The 22,108-nt window shown below is 39.4% G+C and overlaps 1 protein-coding gene across 10 annotated transcripts in view; it reads left to right on the forward strand.

Annotated features, from left to right (window-relative positions):
• The window catches only part of ATP2B2 (ATPase plasma membrane Ca2+ transporting 2), a 633,448-nt gene that overhangs the window by 584,372 nt on the left and 26,968 nt on the right, over positions 1–22,108 (forward strand). For all 10 annotated transcript variants that reach the window (XM_075073411.1, XM_075073415.1, XM_075073416.1 and 7 more), the window contains 5 exons: positions 4,544–4,650; positions 5,508–5,699; positions 13,454–13,667; positions 17,166–17,377; positions 21,114–21,221. In XM_075073411.1, coding sequence (XP_074929512.1) covers positions 4,544–4,650; positions 5,508–5,699; positions 13,454–13,667; positions 17,166–17,377; positions 21,114–21,221 — 833 coding nt within the window. The remainder of the gene's footprint in view (positions 1–4,543; positions 4,651–5,507; positions 5,700–13,453; positions 13,668–17,165; positions 17,378–21,113; positions 21,222–22,108) is intronic.

Raw genomic sequence — 22,108 nt, forward strand, 5'->3', positions numbered from 1 at the left:
AGGGGCGGCCAGGAGTAAGAAACAAAATGGAGTATGGGGACCATTTCCTTTGTCTAAAAAAAATCTGTTACCTTCTCAAAGAAGGAGATCGGGTTGGTTTGGCACAACCTACCTTGTGTAAAACCATGCTGTATTTTGTCCCAATTACCATTGACCTCAATGTCCTTAACTACTTTCTCCTTCAAAATGTTTTCCAAGACCTTGCATACTACAGATGTCAAACTAACAGGCCTGTAGTTACGTGGATAACTTTTTCCCCCTTTCTTAAAAATAGGAGCTATGTTAGTAATTATGCAGTCATACGATACAATCCTTGAGTTTACAGATTCATTAAAAACTTCTTGCTAATGGGCTTGCAATTTCATGTGCCAATTCCTTTAATATTCTTGGATGAAAATTATTTGGGCCCCCTGATTTAGTCCCACTAAGCTGTTTGAGTTTGGCTTCTGCCTCAGATATGGAAATATCTACCTCCATATCCTCATTCCCATTTGTGATCCTGCGATTATCCCTACGCTCCTCAGCCTCATTAAAGACTGAGGTAAAGTATTTGCTTAGATATCGGGTCATGCCTAGATTATCCTTAACCTCCACTCCATCCTCAGTGTTTAGTGGTCCCACTTCTTCTTTCTTTGTTTTCTTCTTATTTATATGGCTATAGAACCTTTTACTGTTGGTTTTAATTCCCTTTGCAAGGTCCAACTCTGCACGGCTTTTGGCCTTTCTCACTTTTTCCCTACATTTTCTGATGTCAATAAGGTAGCTTTCCTTGCTGATCACTCCCATCTTCCACTCCTTGTAGACTTTCTGCTTTTTCTTAATCATCTCTCTGAGATACTTGCTCGTCCAGCTTGGTCTACAACTCTGGCCTCTGAATTTTTTCCCCTTTCTTGGGATGCAGGATTCTGATAGTTTCTGCAACTTTGACTTGAAGTAATTCCACGCCTCCTCTGCCTTTAGATCCACAAGTTCTTCAGTCCAATCCACTTCCCTAAGTAATTTCCTTAATTTTTTAAAGTTAGCCCTTTTGAAATAAAAAGCCCTAGTCATAGATCTATTTTAGTTTCTCCTTCCATTTAGTTTGAACTAAATTAGCTCATGATCGCTCGAACCAAGTTTGTCCCCTACAACCATTTTTTCTATGAGGTCTTCACTGCTCACAAAAACCAAATCTAAAATGGCATCTCCTCTTGTTGGTTCAGCAACTACTTGATAAAGGAATCCATCAGCTTTCGCATCCAGGAAAATCTGAGCCCTATTATTATTACTAGCTCTTGTCCTCCAGTCTGTATCTGGGAAGTTAAAGTCTCCCATGATCAAACAATTCCCATTAGTATTTACTTCATTAACAACATTAAAGAGGTCTCTATCCATATCTAAATCAGATCAGCGTGGTCTATAGCACACCCCAAGCACTATCCCAGGGGAGGCTTTAAGATTTCTTCCTCAATGTGATTTTTTGCCCAGACAGACTCTGTCTTATCTATTCCATCACATCTTATTTCTTTATAGTCTACCTCATCATTGATATACAATGCTACTCCAACATCTTTGCCTTTATTTCTGTCTTTCAAAAACAGCACATACCCTTCAATATCTGTACTCCAGTCATGACTACTATTCCACCTTGTTTCTGTTATCCTTATAATATCTGTTTTCACTTCCTGCACCAATAACTCTAGTTCCTCCATTTTGTTACTTAGTCTCCTCACATTGGTGTACAAATATCTTAATTTTTGCTGTTTGGCTTTGCTCACATTCTTTACCTGATTAGGCACTGACATTCTACTGCCAGTATCACAAATTAGACTGGTATCTACGCTACCCTTCCTCCTTATGTCCATTCTCCTACCCATGGCTGTATCCTTTCTTACTTCATTTTCTTCCCTCACAATGTTAAAATCTGGTGTGGAGATTACCTGGACATCTCCCAATCATCTCTCCCAAGTTCCTAGTTAAAAGGTCTCTTAATCAGTTGTGCCAGCCTCCATCCTAGAAGTCTATTTCCCTCCCTACTCAGGTGAAGCCCATCCTGAGAGAACAGTCCTGTATCCATGAATGCCTCCCAGTGGCCATGCATTCCAAAGCCCTCCTTATAGCACCACTGCCTGAGCCATCTGTTGATCATTATAATCTTGTCACACCTTTTGTTGCCCTTCTCTAGAAATGCAGAATCCCACTGAAGATCACCTGAACCTCAATTTCCTTAAGCATCTTCCCCAGCCTGGCACAGTCTCCCTTGATATGTTCCAACGAGAATCTAGCCATATCATTTGTTCTCACATGAAGGACAATCAGTGGATTCTTTCCTGCTCCCTTTAGGATCTTCTTCAGCCTCAGGTCCACATTCTGTATTTTAGCACCCGTCGGACAGCACACCCTTCTGTTCTCTGGATCAGCTCTGGTTACAGGCCTGTCTATTCATCTCAGTAAGGAGTCCCCAATCGTGTAGACCTGCCTTTTCCTGGTGATGGTGCGATTCTCTGGTCTATCCTCTGTTCCCTCTGGCTGCAAGTCTACTTGATTCCTATTCTCCCTTGCAATCCTCTGCAACCCGTCCTGTATCCTCCTGGGGCTCATATTTGGTGTTATCATCTCCATTGATTCTTCCCCTCTTCCTATAGAACTAGATGCTCTTCTCTTCTTCTGTGCCCTCCCACCTTCAGTGACCACCTGCTGTGCCCCTTCTTCATTTTCGAACTCCGCAAACCTGTTCCTGAGCTCTATTTCTTCTTCACTAGCCCATCTTTTCCTCTGCCTGGTTCTCTTAGTTACATGCCTCCACTGTCCACTTTCCTCACCCAGCAGTCTCCCCTCAAAGTTCTTTGGTCCTGTTTCCATCTGCAAGTCTGAGCTTTTCCCTTCAGCCTCCTCGTGTCTTTGCTCCATCATATGCTCGAACCCCCTTCTAAACTCAACGAGAGTTTCCACCTGCACTCCAGTCCTCAGATCTTTTCTTCCATCAGCTCTATCAGGCGGCACTTCATGCAGACAAAACTCTTTTCAGGTACCTCCTCCAGGATCATGTACATGCTGCAGCTTCCACATCCAGCCATCTTCATTATGTCTTCCACTGTTTGCCTCTGTATCTGTCATAGCCTTCCAACCTAAGTCCTGTTAGTCTGGGAAACACAAACCAAACCAAAACACTACCACCCACAGCAAAACAAACCCCCAACGAGCACCACAACACTGCCAGAACACCACACTCTCCCATCACTAGCCTGTGTGTTCCTCTGCCTGGTTATCCTAGTCTTCTGCCCCCAAACTCCCCTCCAACAGAACTCCCACTCAAACTCCCATGTTTTAACTCTGTTTGCTGGCTCTGGTGCTGCCGCTGCTGTCTGTGATTAATAGCAATAATAAGCCTTATTAGTGAATTAGTATCACCTTTAATACTAAAGATATAGCATATTGTTCTGTATTACAGAAAGATCTTGATGTTCAATATAACAAAATTTGAAAAGTTTGCTTTATATACAATAAACATAGCATACACATGTGGTTCAATAACTTGTAATTATTAGATCCTATAATCTAAGAGATTTAACTCTGTGACTTCGCTTAAATAGCAATGGAGGCCTTAATTATAGCATTTTTTTTTCAGCATGTGTGTCAAAGGCAATAAACAAAACTAATCATATACTCCAAATTAAATTTAGAAATGAAACTTAGTGTAATGATGATCTGATGACTAAAGTATAGTATTTCTTGTATGACCTCGGGCAAGTAATTTAATACAACTCCCTCACTCTCCCCATTTGTAGAGTGTGGAAAATACTTTCCTATTTCATCAAGGTGAGATGAGACTGAATTCATTCATGTTATAAAACATTGTAAGGTCCTTGGAAGGAAGTAACTAGAGAAATACGAACCATTATTATTGCTTGTACTTCTAGTATACTAAAATATATTACTTGAGAATTTCTTATTTAGTTGATATCGCTTTATTCGTCACTTCGGTACTTGGCAGAGCTGAATATGTCTCAGGAAAATTCTAATGTAGCTCCAGAAAATAGCAGTCATCACTGCTGTTTTGGGCTGTAGGCTAAACTTCCCTGGAGACATCCGAAAAAACCAGATGTGCCAATGAAGGCTTGGATTTAGGAAAACACGTACGTCTGTCTTAAGTTGTTGCTTAAGTCTGTCCTCGTTCAGCAAGGCACTTAAACACATACTCAAGTCCCATTACAGTCAATGGGGCCTCAGTGGATTGGAGCCTCAGTGGATTATATTGGGAAATAAGATTTCAATTAGTAGACATCTTCATTTTTCACAATGAAGCACATAATGGGCTGATCTTGTTTCTATTGAATCTTAAGAGAGTTTTGCCAATGACTTTATTGGGTGCTGGATTGGTCCCCGTATGATCCTCCGTAATGATGGCAGGAGTCACTTACATGGCTTACTACGTCATTTTCCCTGGGAACTAAATCTGTATTCTCGGTGGGGGCCCATGATACGTCAGCCAGATATTTCACTTCAGAATGGAGCCTCTTATTCTGAAGGTGAATATTCTATGTATTGTCGATATATTTTGCAGGAATTATTGACAGCACGCAGGTGGAGCAGAGACAGGTTGTTGCAGTGACTGGTGATGGAACCAATGATGGACCGGCACTTAAAAAAGCTGATGTTGGCTTTGCAATGGTATGACCCTGAACATAGTCACTTGTCACTTTATTTGCATCACAGATTTCCTTAAAGAGAGTTTTTCTGTTTATGTAACACATGGAGTGAAATTGTTCAGTGATTGTTCATTTAGTGAAGCAAGAAGCACGTGGAGACGTTTCCATTTTCTGGAAATGGCTGTAATCAGTACATCACAGGTTTTAATGCAGTTTCAGAATCCACTATTACACATTGTGATAAACAGAGGAATTTTGCTTGGCTGATTTTTGCAAGAATCTTATCAAAATAAATATTGAAAATATGCAGAATGTTGATGCCAGTAGAGGAAAGTGCATTCAGTGTTCTGCCTGATAGCAAGGTGGAGCAGGAAGAACACACTCCAATTTAATAGGACATTATTTTGACTTGATAAAAATCCACCCCCAAATACAACTTACTAGTCCCCCAACATTTTGTGGCACTACTGCAACAGTATCTGAAAACATAAGAAATTGATGGCATAATAGATGCTGAATTCAATTTGAGCTGTGCAATTCCAATTGTACTGGCAATTCTATATATGCATATTTTTTTAAAAAAATCAGAACTCCAGCGACACATGGATGTTCGCTCCCTTATTCAGCATCAGTTGCTATCACAAAATACTCAAATAGCCCATCACAAGGTGTTCCCTTGCTCTGTATCGGCACACACCTCCAAACCTATTATCCAACACGTACATCTGCACAGCATGTACTCACCAAATACTATTATTTCATTCTGTTGTCAAAGCATAACTGTGCAGTGGGAAGGGATGTCCAAAGATCTATTTTCTAACTACTGCTTTTTCTTTCCCATACTCGTTTTTATCACAATTTTCTGCAATTTTCTTCCAGGGCATTGCAGGTACTGATGTTGCAAAGGAAGCCTCAGATATTATCTTGACGGATGATAATTTCAGTAGCATTGTGAAGGCTGTAATGTGGGGCCGTAACGTCTATGATAGCATCTCCAAGTTCTTACAGTTCCAACTTACTGTTAACGTTGTGGCTGTGATTGTGGCTTTCACTGGGGCATGTATTACACAGGTAAGCTGAGTCACAGAGATGACATGAAACAGGGATACTGAACTGCCTGATAATCGAAAGAGCCAAATACCCAATTTCAACAGATGCTTTCAACTGGTCACCATTGTATTCTTAATTCCTACAGTATTGTTAGCAAGCATTTTTTTCTGGGTAATAAGTTTGGGAATCATTAGTTACATGTCAGAGTTACATCTGGAATCATGCATTGTATCAGTCATACAGATATTCCCAGAAGTATTAGTTTGTTTGGACTGTGATTACTGGTACATTCAAGATGGCAACACTGTCATTTAGAAGTAATCCAGACAGGGAAACTTTCAACTAAAAATGAAGAAAACATTTTGGTGCGTTGTGTTTTCTGATTCAGATAACTAAAAACAAAAAACATCATACACAGAAATATCTTTCTGACTAATTTTTTCCCCAGAATAATCCATTCTAATTGCTAATATCACTATCCTCATTTACACCTTATTTTAGCAACCTTGTTGAACCTTATCCATTGTAAGAAATGGAGCAAAAATCAACAGCTTTGTGCTACCCAGCAATAGGGTGACCAGACAGCAAGTGTGAAAAATTGGGATGGGGGTGGGGGTTAAGAGGTGCCTATATAAGACAAAACCCCAAATATTCGGACTATCCCTATGACATCGGGACATCTGGTCACCCTATTCAGCAAAGTACTTGTCACTTGCTCAGATACCCTGCCTAACTTTCCTACTCACTCTTTAAAAGGACCAAGACATCTGATGCGTTTTAAATGCTTGTTTTCTGTGCCTCTCCTCCTCCTCCTCCTCCTCCTCACTGCGGAGATCTACATATTTATAGGCATGTTAATGGCTGTGTTTGGAAGATCTCTAAGCATAAATCAGGTTTCAAAGCCTGGGCTCCAGCCCAAGTGGGAACAGTCAGTTGACCCTGCTGCGGATTCTGTTTTTTTTGCCACGTAGATGTACCCTAAGATGCAGCTCTAGCCACAACTAACATGCAAGGCTATTTACGTACCTATCTCACTAAACACACAAAAAAGGCCAAACCAAAGTGAACGCTGCTTCACTTCAACATCACCACTTTTTCATAAGCATACCTCCTTTTGATTATCTCATTTTGTTCAGCAAGGGGCAGGGGAGTGTGTATAACTAGTGGAGCACGTGGGTTTTCTTCCTCCAATATTAAAAATCAAAGGACATTGCTGTTAGCCTTTACACCACATCCCTAAAATAACAATGCTCAAGAGGGTATATACTTGAGGGGGAGCTGTTACAAACACCTAAGCTTGATAGAAGAAATGCACACCTGTGAGAATGTTGCAGCTCCCCTTACTGTCCATTACACAACTGTACATGTCTGTCACTACAGGTAAATTCCATCTCTGACACACACACTTATGAGCAAAACAATGAATAAGTCATTAGCTACACTTCAGGAGTACGCTTACATTGCAGTCATGGAATCGTTACGTGAAACTTGAGACCTGGTCTCTCCATTAAGCCTAGAGGTTAAACTCCTTTCAATTTATTTTTCTGAATTCTCGGGTCTCAGTTATACTTGGCAAGGTGTGGAAAGGTCTCAAATAGTCCCCACTGGCCCTGGTGAGCACCTTCACTGGGACGGGACACAACTGTGTTCATTTAACTCCTCTGGGCACAAGGACTGTGTGGTCATAGGGCCATTCACCAGAAGAAGCAGGAATGGGTTTACAGAAGCCAGGTGAAATACCTGTTGTATCCTGTCAAAGGGAAGCAAAGTAGCAACAGTTTCCTTGCTCTGCTGCTAAATGCTGGTGCATCTCCGTATTAATCTCTACTTTGGCTATGCCTTATAGGCACAATTGACCCTATGGACAGGTGGGAGGAAGGGAAATATTGTGGATGGGGAAGAGGCAGAGGCAGAGATTAGGTGAAGGCCTTTTCCCTTCAGGAATATTTCAAAGTATTTGAGAGAGTATTTAGCATTAAGGGATAATGTCTGGTAACTAAAGAGAAGAAGAAAATACAAACATCATCGAAAACAAATGATTATAGCATCATGTTGCTGATGCTGTGGTTGAAGTTGAGGTGGCCATTTCCTTTTAAATCCCTGTTTTCAGTCATTTGAACATTACTTTCCCTCTTTCCCCAAAACAGTTCATGCAGGATTAAATTTCTCATATTTGGTCTTCAGCAATTTTCAATTACTTTGTGAGCTTGAAAGAAATTGTAACCCACTTCTTAAATAATATTGTTCCTTTTTGTGCTTGGATAACTCAAACATAATTGTGTGGGTAGTTAATTTGTTGTGTTTGAAAATAGGTTTTTTTTTCAAATAAACAAATTACTAATGTTTGAAAATTGTGCACGGAGCATGCTTCTTGATTATTATTTTTTCCCTACCAGTCCAAGGACTCTGTTCAACTTCCATTGAAGACGTTGGGAGTGTTTTCATTGGCTTTCAACAGGAATTGAACCAGACCCTAAGAGTACATAATGAAGAACAGTTTTGCCCAAGTGATCTGTAACTAAAATCTTCCCTGCTCCTTTCTACTCATTCCCCACAGTTATATGCTTTTGAATGTGCAACCATTCTGTTAAAAATTAACTCATCTCCCAAGGTTAATACATTTTTATCAAAATAAATCTATATAAAATTGTTTAGTTCTACAATAAAATAGCAAACCCTAAGTGAGAGAAATTAAAAAATAAAGAAATTAAAAATTGTTGCAAATATACTGCAGTTGATTTGAGATGTGGCCATGTTTACCCTTAACTTCCTGATTCCTTACAATCTCAAGCAGCTTTTACTTCCATCTCATGCAACAAGGAACTTGCCTGAAGAAGCTACATTATTTTGACTTTCAGACTCAAAGTTTCTATTCTGTGAAAGAGCATTATGTATGTTTGCCTTTTATAACTGAAATATTACCAAAAATTGTGTTAGGGAACATACTATACCCTCTGGTTGTTATAAAATAGCTCTGATACAAAATGCATGACTGTATTGAAAAATCTTGAGTATAGTAGCCAGGTTGCACATTTATACCTAGTCTTAAACATTTACACTAGTCTTAAAATATTAGTTTGACTGAAATATTTAAATTCTTATTAACAGATAAAGATAACTAAAAGCCATTGTTTCCAAAACACAAGCATAGCTTTCAGGGACCTTGACAAGGGCTTGCCTATACAGCAAACTTTTCCTACACATTTTACTCTGTTTTTCCATAGATATTTTGTCCCTGCTGTACATACAGAATATAATTGTATTCTTAGGTTAAATTCTCTGTATCCTACTGGTTCTGGTAATTAAACCCCAAAACCCATCCCAAGAGTGGCAGGCAGGGCTAATTGGACGGGGATAGCTGTCTTGAGGCCTCTGGTCCATATAGGGCATGCCACTCTATTACACCTCCCTTTTCAAGTTTATTTATTCCTTGCCTCATTCATTGTGCGCTGTCCAGCCTGCGCTTTAAGTGTGGTTGGCATCTGGACACACCGTGGCTAATTTACTATGCACCATCCTTTCTGCACAGTGAGCATCCAGACCTACTTTGTTGAACCAATGTAAATTAAGAGTAAAGCTACTGATTTCGGTAAATTAATGAGGTCCAGACTCATAGGTCCTCATCTCATTCTCTGGACACCAAGTGTAGAGGCCTTGGCTCATTCAGTGTACAGCTTTCTCAGTGAGCAAGAGATTCTTGTGAAGCCCTGCCTAAAACATTGTGAACGGTTGTGCATTGAACGAGATAGGACTCCATACTCTCATTTATCCTATGGAATTCCATACATCCCTTCCAAGACCCAAAATTTAATGCAACTTACTTACCTAGGCAAACACAGTGGCAAGAAAACACTGGGAAATTATTATTTTTAATTATTAAAAAAATCTGTTCATGCACAAAATAAATGTTTAAATGCACATAGCTCAGGCAAATCAAAACAGAATTTTACTGGAGCAACATAAGGCAAATGTCCAAGCTAAGGTACATCTCTGAGCCAAATTCTAGTTCTATCTCAAATATTTGAGGCTTTGTAGTTGTTTGTAAAAGGTCACATTTTTTTTTAAAAAAAAGCGAAGTATATTTTAAACACTCCATACTCAAAAATTGATGAGTTTTTCTTGGATTTTAAAACAGAATTCATATTTTGGCAGTGACTAGACCTTGAAAATCTTACTGAAAATGCTAAACATCTGGCAAAAATTAAAAGTACTTGGAAAAAGCATTTTAGCTGTCACTATACACTTCAACTCCTGTATAATGAGGATGAAAAATACTTCAGAAATTTAGAAGGTATTATTTTGCATGTTACTTAGTGTTGATACACTCTAGCATTCTAAACAGCAGCATTTGACAAATCCTAACAATTTAGGAGTCTTGTCTTCTGTGCTTTTGGTTAATAATGCTGCACAGTAAGTAGAATTACACTATACTGATCACCTGAAGGTTGGAAGTAAATATCAAGAAGTGTGCAAGTAGAATGTAATGGACTGGGCAGCTTCTGTTTAACTTGTATCTAATAGGACTAGCAGCAAGAATGTTTGTACCTAGAAAATGTTTCAAAAGTTTTGCAGAATAGCCACTGTCCCATTAAAGAGGCTTATGTAGGCAAGCGCTTGCGTGTGCTGAAAGCCAAATGGGAGTTAAAAGGTAAGGATAAAAACACCTTTCTATCCCCTTACAGCTTGTCATCTTAACTCAGAAATAACAAGCTCTTAAGATTTGTGAGGCTGTATGTGTCACAATAGATTTGTGGTTTATTGCCAGCCTTTGTGATTTGTACTTTGTGTTTCCCAAGATAAAGTGTAAAATCATTGGATAGGAGGGACTTTTACCTTTAGGCAAATAGTAACCTTTTCCAAGGTTAAATGGAAAAGAACTTGACAAGTAAGTGGTGATCTCAGGTGGCTCGCAATGTGAACATCTTTCCTCCCAACGGTTGTTGGAGGCTACATGATGATGTATTATTTTGAACTTCACCTACGAGATCAAAGGATTCTTTGGCCATCTAGTCAGTGGCCAGAGACTGCCAAAAGAACATTAAGCTTGCATGCCATTTACCTGTTCTTGTGCTGCATAGGGTCAGAACAAGACTGAAAACTATAATGGAAGACTAAACTCCATGTCTGATAGACATTTTCTTTAGTTTCCACTAACTAATCAGAAACTAGGTAGAGTTGCAGTGGAGATTTCATGACACTGGCTGCTCAAATTAATGTGTGTTAATCTTTGGGCTTGGGCTTAGAACGCTATTTTACATTTGATTGAGCTGTGCAGCACTGCAGATAACTGGTAATTATTAGAGGCAGGATGTGCAGTGAAGTGGTGAGCATGTGCTGCTGCCCGAGCTGATGACTTCTGGTTACACTTGTGTGAAGATGGGTCAAAGAGAGAAACCTCCTGTAACATTATTCATAGGAATATCTGAGGCCTTGGCTATTGCCCACATGACTGTTTATTACGAATAATGTACAGATGTGGGGATGAACACTTGAGGCAGCAATTCCAGCTTCTAAAGTTATCTCCAAACAGAAAATGCTTGTGCAGCACTCTTGTTAACCATACAAAATGTGAAAATAGGATGAGGCAAATTCTTCAGTAAAAACCTGATTGTGTTTCCCCCTTTCTATGTATATTAGGTATCTCAGCACTTCTAGTCTTTAAGCCACGATGGTGAAACCTTGGCATAAGGTCACCACTGCTTTGGGCCATTCCACGTTGATAAAACCACAAAATCTGGGACCTAGTTAATCCTGTTTATGCTTTGTTTAACTTTTCCCCCCATCCCTACAAATACAGACACATCCTATTGCTGGAGCTGCATATCAGATGGCTGAACTGATTTCTCCTCCTGATAAGCCCAGTTAATGCTGCCCATGGCCAGGAAGTCAAGAATCTTGACTAATCTTGGCTAATCCTCTGCTCCCTAGCGTGCCCAGCTTGTGCCAAAGCAGTAAATTGCCTCCCCCACCTCTCCTCCCTGCCCCAAGTAGGCCAAACCTGGACGTTGTTTTTTTTAAATATAGTCTGCAACAAATGATTTTTTTAAATGCAAGTTTGTTTATTTGCAGGAAAATGAATGTATTGTGTCCCTAGTGAGATCAAGACTGTAATTTCAAGCCACCACAGAGACCAAAACATTTACAGTTTGTCTCCAAGTGCTGTCCTTAACAGCAATTGGTCCTTGGTATTGAAACTGACATAAAAGCTTGAGAAGGCTTCACTGAAAATAAATATTTACATCTCTCAAGAAAAGTACAGCCTTCAAACAAGTGTTTTTAATGGTATTTATTTTGGTCTGTAAATTATTCTGACACTCCTTTGCTTCACATATGCACTATGGTAGATATGTGGTGCATAACAACAATACGGTGACCCCCCCCTTATAAATTCAAAAACACTTTTTAAAATATTTAACACTATTATAAATGCTGAAGGTGAAGTGGGTTTTGAGGATGGAGGCTGACAGTTCTTGAGCCCCCCATGTAATAACCTTCAACCCCCTGAGGGATCCAGGCCCCTAGTTTGGGAACCCCTATGTAAGTTATCCCTGCTATGTGATAAAACATCAGAGTGTTATCTCATATTATTTTTTAGAATTCTCTTACCCACCCCTGATGCAAATAAAGTACCTCTCTCTCTGAGTCTGAAAATAGATTTCACTAATGCTGTCTATTTCAGATTCACACTAAAGGCACAGGAACTAGAATTATTCATGTGTGTTACAAGAAAAAAAAATCTCTTTCTTCCTTGCTATGGCTCTTAGAAGCAAACACAATTACATGTCATTACAATTGGTCCAGTGAGGTACGGTTACTGAGAACAGATCATTAGCCAAACTGCAATTTAATATATATTTCTCTTTGTCATTTACTTTTCACCTGAGAGCAGTATTAGGTTGTTTGTTTGTTTGTAATGTGATCTAAAGCCCTATATGGTGTGACTTTAGGCTGTCTCCATCTTGGATTAAATGAGCAAATAGCTCCTTCTAGTGGTTGCTGATCTAGTTTGGAAAATAAATACCTAATCCTACCAAAATCTGTTAACGCTTTGGTATTAATGCTGATGTTTGGGTGTCTTGTGAATATTTTTGGATGAAGAGCATGAACATTCTGCTTCATAGTTCCTAATGACTCTTCCTGTGATTTAGTAGATGAATCAGTTTTCTCATTCCCTACTTGTTTTTAATAGGATGTTGAGTACATTCAGTTCACATCTGAGCTGTATAACATTGTTTATTTCTGTGTTTAAAAATAAAATAAACTATAAAATTTGAATTTATCAAAAACTCACATTGAATTGTTCCAAGATTTTGATCAATTTCAGGCAACACAATCGTGTACTACAGCAAATTGTAGACATAACTTAGATATAAATTCACATTAAACTTGATATTTTAAATTGTTTTAATATAGTCTTTTCCGTCCCACCCAGGAATACATATTTTTGATAGTCTTTAATATTTAGTCACCCAAACCTGACTTCTAGAAAATTTAAAAACAATCCATGGGGTAAAGTGCTATGGTACATTGTATAATCAAATTATTCAGATGGGATTAATGTGCTGCTAAATAAGGTGTCTGGTTGCAAATGCTGCTGGCTGAAACGATTGGTGATAAATCTGATCGTTTTTCTTTGCTCAGCTCCATACCCTTTCTACTGTTACTGCCTTGCAATAGCACAATAAGACATTGAGAGTGAAGGGAAGAAATGGTAGAGACAGTGATTATTTTAGCAAACCAAGACAAACACATTATATTTTATTTTGTCTCCTAAGGACTCTCCACTGAAAGCTGTGCAGATGCTGTGGGTCAATCTAATTATGGACACCTTTGCTTCTCTTGCTCTGGCCACTGAACCCCCTACAGAGTCTCTACTCCTAAGGAGACCATATGGCAGAAACAAGCCTCTTATATCACGTACCATGATGAAGAACATTCTGGGCCATGCTGTCTACCAGCTAACTCTCATTTTTACACTTCTCTTCGTTGGTAAGATAAATAAAACATATTTTTGTTCACTTTAGGTCTCTGCTGTAGCTGCTGCTTCATTCACAAGTGGCCTGATCTCTAGCTATGTGCCCCAAAATGTACTGCATACTCCAAAGTGCCAAACATTTGCATTAAGCTTTACTCAGGGCTCACCTGAGACATGCCCCAGGTGTTGAGCCCTGCAGTGGGACCAAAAGAGATAAGGGGAGATGGAACAGCCCCAACTGGAGAGTGATGGGATGTCAGGGATCATTCTGGAACCTTTCATATCTTCTTGGTAAAAATGTGGGATTTGCTTAATCTAGCTTTTTGGAATATTAAGAAAAGTGTAGGTTCAAGGCATTGGCAAAGGTTTAGGTCAGTATAGGTGTTAACCAAACTGGTCAGTCTGTTTCTAAGCTCAAATTTCAAGGCTTGTCCTCTTCACTAGGAAATTTAATATTTTATTTCTGTTTAATCTGAAATGTACAGATTCAAGTTATGGTGGTACAAAAAGCCACTTCAGTTTCGGAACTGTGACTGTTGGAAGGAAAAAAATTGGCTAATTTATTATTTCAGCCCTCTACCCGTGGTCTTACACTAATTCAGGTTTTACTGATGATGAATGTTTTTCTTCTATAATGGGGTCTTTAGGGACATGGGATATAGGGAAGAAAAAGACCGTTTCTCATTGCAAGGAATAACCCAGGAAGAATAATAGCCACTCTTGTTTTATGTCAATTGGTGCATTTGCTCAAGAGAGCGATGATGGTAATTAGCACTTGGGGCTCATGTACTGTGTTCATGACAATATCATAAGAAGGGCCATACTGGGTCAGACCAGTGGTCCGTCTAGCCCAGTATCCTGTCTTCCAACAGTGGCCAATGCCAGATGCTTCAAAGGGAAAGAACAGAACACAGCAATTGAGTGATCCATCCTCTGTCGTCCACTCCCAGCATCTGGCAGTTGGATACTTAGGGACACCTAGAGCATGCGGTTGTATCTCTGACTTTCTTAGCTAATAGCCATTGATGGACCTATCCTCCATGAACTTATCTAATTTTTAACTGATGTTAAATTGGCATTTGTTGATGGCCTGAAGTATGTGTCTTACAGGCTATGTAATATACTCCCTAGTAAGTTGTTATGAATGTAAATTCATGTATGTACAAACCTTAGGAGGGCCAGGCTCCTCCCTGCAGCTATGAGCCTATTTTGGATGCTAGGGGTGCTGACAAGCCTGTCAAAGAAAGAAGGGGCCTATAATGAGCCTGATAAGTTTCTGAGGTTGGGGTGGGAAGGGGAGATGTTTGCAGGAGGATTCTGGTGACCCCTAGAAAGCCTAATAAGCTTGTCAGCTATGACTATCTAAACTATGCACATGAGCCTTCATAATAGGTGCATCTGAAAGTCAAACATCCTGTACGTTTTGTGGGAGTTATAGGTGGCCCTCCAATGAGCCTCCCAAAGCCAAGAGAAGGACCCCTTTTGAAGGCCTGCAGGAGAGAAGAACCTTTGCCTCCCACACATAGTGAGCCTCAAGAGGCTCCCCAGTCCCCTTCACATTTCTGAGGAGGTGTACAGCCCACCCCATTTCCTGACAGCCTTAGGAAATGCAGCAGCAGTCTGCCTGGGAAGCTTCAGGAGGCTCAACTATATCCTACATGGTAAAAAGAAAATGTGCTTCTTTCCTTTCCAATAAGCTTCCTAGCAATCAGGTTAGCAATTTGGTTAAGGTAAGGTAAAGGGCTAGATACTTTTTTTTAGTGAAATCTTAGGAATCATTTGATGTGCTCTGCTAAGTTTCCCAAGGCCAGTAAATCCACAGTTCCAGATTCATAAGCTAACTGTTTAAACTGGATTCTGATCAATGATCTTCTGTACAAGACTTCAGCAAATCAAATTCATTCTCTCTCTCCTCCTCTTTTCCCATTGCTGCTATAAGTTCGCAAAATATATTACGCATGTGTTTGAACGCAGATTGCCTCTATTTTTAGAGTGTCATAAATCTAGAAGCCATTGTCCTGTTCAATTAAACTACTGCACAGAAAAATTGTATCTTGATTCCAGACCTGACGTACCAAATTTTAAATTGGTATGTTTCTAATGGCCTTGGGAGAAGAGTGGGCAATGGAACTTGGGTGCAACCTTATCTACTTCTATTCCATGGTAGCAGCAGATCTTGATTTTGGAATGAAGTAATGCAGTGAAATGGATTTTTTGAAGATTAAATTATGGATAATCATGTCAAGGAAAAAATTCAATCAGATTTAAGCATAAATCCATTTGCCTTTCATAATGGGCTTCATTATTTGGTTTGAAGTCTTTAGTAATGATTATCCATATCCATGTAATCTGTGTTTAAAAGTCTCAGCTCTATCTTCAGCATCACACCTCTAGTAAAGTTATAATGCTACATTTATGTTATCACAACTTTTTTATGTCAAAAGATTATAGGCCAAAGTCTTCCTTTGGATGCATGTGCACAATTCCCATTGATTTTTACTGGAGCTGCTCAAACATCAAAGGCAAAATTCAGTTCTCTGATGACTCTACTGACGGAATATGATTTTATGGCAGTTCTCTCAGATCTAAAACTGTTTGTGAGGTGGGAGCCTCTCATTCAAACAGTAACACCACCGAGAGCCCGGAAAAATATTGTCCAAGTGAATGATGTTTGGTGTAAACAAATGTTTATTCAAGTTTGCTGCCGAGCAAAATTTCCCCTTTGCATTTATTTTCTCTCTGTTCTTTACTCATACAGATTAACATCCTGCCCTTATTCTAAAGGTCTTTCTTTATATATATGTGTATGTGTGTTAAGAATTCTGATATATGTATGTATAGTGAATAAGTAAAGTGGCCCTGTGCGTAGATGTATTTCCAAGTGTTATGTAACCTCTACAATTACTGTTCATACTGTACAAAATGTTGCCTTTTTTAATATTGACAATCAGTTCTCAGTTATCTAAATAATAGTATGATCTCCTATTAGGTGCTTACAAAGTAGATTAACAGACAAATGGTGGTGGTGTTAGCTGCTGTTCTTTTTAGTTAATATCCTTGACTGCTTGTCAAGAATAATGCATATTAGGAAGTAATATGCAGAGACTGTTGAAGGATGGTTGCTGCTAATTATTTTAGAAATGGCAAATGCAGTGTCAACAAGTCTCCAGCTCTGAATAAATGAGATGAAAGAAATGACTCTTTAGAGTCGTTCCTACCTGGTGGGAGAAAACACCCTACCAAAAATCATTTGAGCTGGTACATTGAGTCACTGAATTATAGTCAACATTATGAAGTTTCACAGTGAGAATTCTGTATTTCTTTGCTCACTGAGTTGGGAACTATGCCTGCAGTGTAGTAATTGTGGAAGCAATGCTGCTGAAAAATAACACAAAACAAAATAACACAAGACCGAGGAGGCAGCCCATGAGAGGGAATGGGAATACAACACAATGTCGAGGCTGAATTTTTGATAGCAGAAACAAATGTTTTTTATTCTTTTTTGCATTAAGGTGAAAAAATGTTTAAGATTGACAGTGGTCGGAATGCACCACTCCACTCTCCTCCTTCTGAGCACTACACCATTATCTTCAATACCTTCGTCATGATGCAGCTATTCAATGAAATCAACGCACGCAAAATCCACGGCGAGAGGAATGTTTTTGACGGCATTTTTAGAAACCCTATATTTTGCACTATTGTACTGGGTACATTTGCTGTACAGGTAATCATTCATGCAAGAAATAGCAACTATTCATCAGAAATGTTCAATTTTTCTGTCTCTGTTCTTTGGAAAATCAAATGTTTTTCTGGCCAATCCAAATGCTTATTCATCCTGTATTAGACCTATTCTGCTTTAATCAAAATACTGCTTCTATCAGTAATGGTAATTTAGAACACTTAATATTTACAAAACCTAGCAAAAGCACGCTAGACAGAGTATAGTATGTTGCTTTTACACAAGAGCACATATGGTTAAGATTTATAAGAAGTATGGTTAATTACAATGAGTAACTGATTTGTTGAAACAGGAAGTCTCATTATTTTCCATGGAGATTATTAATAACATTATCATTAACCAATGGTAGCAAATAACTTTTTACACTTATTTACTACTGTTGTCCATAGTAGGGATGAACAAATTGGTTTGTTGTTAATGGGTGCAAGCATTGACCCACTTCCTTCTTGTCCGCTAAGATCCAGAGGTCTATCAATCAGATATCCCTAGAGTATTCTTCACAATAGCCCAGCATAAAATAGATTTGGCTATCTCCGCAGAAAACTTCTCTTTCCCCTGGTGTCATTCTTTCAGTCCCACATCAGCCATTCCGCTGTACAGTCCTAGGCCAAACATCACCTGGTGAGCCCTTTGTGGGGAATGCTGCAGCTCCACAAAGTCACTAAGGGCCTGCTATTTAAAAATATTTAGGCACCTAATCCCCTGTATTCCCGGAGATCTCCCTAACCCCTGGACTGTGAAGTATTTTAGGTCTCTCTCAATCTCTCCTGTTGAAGCATTTCCACTTTTATAAAAATAATTGAATATGCAATGGGCCAGAGAGTGATTCTACAGCCTGGAGATGTTTAGGACCTTCACCTGGCAGAGGGGAGACCTGGCTTCAAGTCCCTGCTCCACATCAGTTAGAGAAGGGAATTGAATCCAGGTCTCCCACATCTTGGGTGAATGCTCTTGTGGAGTATTTTGCTCTTGTGCAAAAGGGGGCAGCAGCACCACACCCAGTTGTGTTTTGGGCAGGCCTCTGTTTGAGCCTGGCAGGTGAGGTAGGTGGGAGAAAGCCTGGGTTGTGAATCCCACTGGGACATAGACACATGTGAGGAGTTGTGCATCAGGACTAGGCTTGCCCATCAGGAGACATGTAGGTACCACGAGGACTTCTCCAGGAAACACTGAGTTGCCTAGGAACTTTAGGCACCGGCTGAACAGGAGTTTTGAAGATCTAAATTTTGGATGAAGAGAACTAAAGTGGGGGTTTAGGCACCTAAATCCCATTGTGCATCTAACCCTCAGTGTGTGTTACTGAAAATGAGACTTAGCCTCCTAAGTCACTTAGACCTTGCAACACTGAGTGGAGCAACACCAAATACCCTTACAAATCTGGGCCTGCTTGGGTTTAATTCACAACTAAATCTAAAATTCTTACCATGGAAGGGGCTTGAAGATTTTTTTCCATTCCCAGGTGTTTTCATACCTGGCTTTTGGCTGAGAGAAGATGGGAGTTGCTATTCATAGACCTAAATTCATGTGCTGGATTCTGTCTACTCCTCCCAATCCTCTCTGCCCACCAACAAAAACTCTTCCAAAATAAATACAAACCTTAGTCTCTGTACACAAACAAGAGCCTACTTTTGCTCACTGTATTCACATGCAACTGCCACTGAGGCCAGTGGGAGCTGTGTATTTCAGAAAAATGAAGGATCAGAGCATAGTCAATCTGACTTCTGCTTGCTTTTCTGTCTCTCTCTTTCTGCCAGGTAATCTTTCCTTAGGTAATATCAGGTTATTCCTTCAACCAATTTGTCCACTTTTGCAAGGGGAAGGGAGGTTATATAAGCATAATTTTTTTTGGAGGGGGGGATGAGAGAGGTTATAACTTTGCATAATGAAGCCTACTAAAGCTGCTCTGAATTATATTTACTTGTTCTTAATTGGCTGGCTGTAGCTAGCCCAGCTGTATGAGTTTCATTTTTTGCTATAATCTCCAGGAGCTCAGCCTGTCTTTGTGGATGGATGTGGTATGGGTATGACAGAACCAGTCCCTAGTCTGATCTATGTTTCATGGGTGGTTTATCCAATAAAAAAAAATGCGTGTAGCTCCTTCTGTATTTGCTATATTTGCTGGGTACAGCAGAACTACATCTGGTATTTCAATTTTCTGTGCAATAATCCTAAAAATATAACATCAGGGTGACCAAATTTTGAAAGTGAAAAATGAGGAATCCAGCTACGGTGGGATAGAAGTCACAGTGAGTGGTTTGCTGGGAATCTGGATGGTGTTGTGCTGGGAAACAGCTATTTTATACATAGGTCCAAGGGAGACGAGAAGAAGAAAGGGCATTGGCCCGTACTGTAGTGTCATTGGCATTACTATACTAGTACATGTATTTATCTGGGACACTGAGTGCTGCCCAGTTTTGACTCATTGTTTTTAGTGCGCTCCCCATGTCTGTCCCACCTATTGTCTCATTTTATACTTAAGAAAGTAAGTTCTTTGAGGTGTAGGGACAGTCTTTGTTTATAGATTTTTACGGTACCTAGCACTGACTATTATACACTGGCTTAAAAACAAGCAAAGCTGTTCGTAAGGTAGCATATTAATGAAAATTAAGATTTTTTCTCTAAATCAGTCAGAATGAACCTGGTCAGCACATTTCCATCTCATTACATCAAATGCCATTTAGATAATAGTTTATTCTGTTTCATTCACATGGCACAATTGAAATCTTGTTATGGTAAGATGTTTGCCACAAGATCAACCTCTACTGCAAGTCAACATTTCTTTTTCATAAATGACCTTGTTTTACCTTTGAATACATACAGTATTATGCAAAAAACCTTAATCTAGTCCAGTGTTACCACTTTATTCCATTGGTACTGTGTTTTAGATTTCATTTCCATCAATCATTCAAAGATTACTATTGAATGTGTTCATTTACAGATGCCCTAGCCTCAGACCATATCACTTATCACTAGGATGCTGTTAAAAAGACAGTCTGAGTGGAAAGATATTGAAGAAAAAATGCTAGAATTCACATTACATGATCTAGAACTTGATCAGTTATTTGATACAACATGTGAATGTCAAGTTGCATGTGATTAGAGGTGTTTGTGCAATAACTAATATGGCTTTAGACTAGTTTTACTCTAGATAAATGAATATATTCAGGACTGAGCTGTAACTGATTGGGATTTAATCTGAACCATAGCAGCAATGGATTAAAATGTTGACACTGGAGAAAGTCTCTTCTGCTATATAAATTCCAAACTAAAATAATACTTTTCCCTGGGTGTCTAATTCAGGATATGTCAGTTTATGGGCACCCTATTTAAAATAGCCTGAGTCTGATTTTCCAGAGGTCCTAAACTCCTGCCATCTGAAGCCTCCATTAACCACAACAGGGATTAGGTGCTCGGCACTTCTGAATTGAGTCCCAAAGTGTTTTGAATGGAAGCTACTTTTGCTGGCTTGGACCTAGTGACACATAAGATATCAAGTAGCAGAATGTAGGTCTCCCTACTTCAGCCCCATACTAAAATCTGCTAAACAACAGATGCCTATAGTGTGCTTAAATGTGCCACCCAGCAATGTACTTGCTGAATCAAAGTGAGATGTAAACAAGTGTACCAAAAGAGAGAGCAAAAGCTCATGTAAATGTGGGGAAAATATATTTTCAGAAGAGAGATAAAGTGTTTCTTCCTCCCTCCCATTTTTCCTCTGCAGATAGTAATTGTGCAGTTTGGTGGGAAGCCTTTCAGCTGCTCTCCTCTGCAGCTTGACCAGTGGATGTGGTGTGTATTTATTGGACTAGGAGAACTTGTCTGGGGTCAGGTAAGTGTCATGTAGCAATGTATAGTTTTCTACTCATTTATTATGTTTTCACAAACTGATGGAAGGTCTAGTTTTGCGAACACTTTGTCATAAAGTAATTTGATTCATAAGAAGGTGTCTAGGATTGCCACTCAACCATCTCTCACTCGATCATATTTGGCATCACACTGGAAATAAACGACCCTTTTAAAAATACAGGGTTTTTCAGTAAGGTGCCACTATGGTTCTTTTTAACTTTTTGCTAATTTTCAGACTTTTTCTCCAACAGTGTGCAGTAATACAATGACTAAGTACTTCCTGAGGGGATTTGTTTGTGAAAGACGCTAGATCTATAGCCCTTAGAACTGTAGTCCTCTAGTCACAGGAAAAGTGTAGTAAGGGCAGTTGTAATATAAGCTTCCCTGCGTTGTCTCCAACTAATGTCACTTAAATATGTTCCAAAATGACAAGCACTAGGAGGTGGGTGAATAGTTCAGTGCACATGCTTATTCTTTGAGCTGAGATTGCTAGCAATGCTGCAATTAATGCCAATTACTCTTTGTGACATGGACTCTTCTCTACTCTGAATCAGACTAAGCTCCACCAGCTCACATAGTGTAGCCCACTGCTGACCTTGATCCCGTACTTTCCATCCCATCCCTTCAGCTTGCTGAGGAAGAAAAGTGGCAGGTGAATGATGACGGCTTTCTGCAGTGCATTCAGAACAGCTGATAATTCATGATGCATTTTAATCCAGGTGCCAGCAATAAGGTCTGCTACAACCTTTGGTGCCAAAAGCTAATAGAATTATATGCAGATGAGTGCATCAAACATCTGCAACAATCTAGAGGTAAAAGAATAAATTAATTTTATGATTAGCTGTCTGGAAGTGATGGCATAGATATCAC

The sequence above is a fragment of the Chelonoidis abingdonii genome, chromosome 17 (genome assembly GCF_003597395.2).
Source record: "Chelonoidis abingdonii isolate Lonesome George chromosome 17, CheloAbing_2.0, whole genome shotgun sequence".
Lineage (NCBI taxonomy): Eukaryota > Metazoa > Chordata > Testudines > Testudinidae > Chelonoidis > Chelonoidis abingdonii.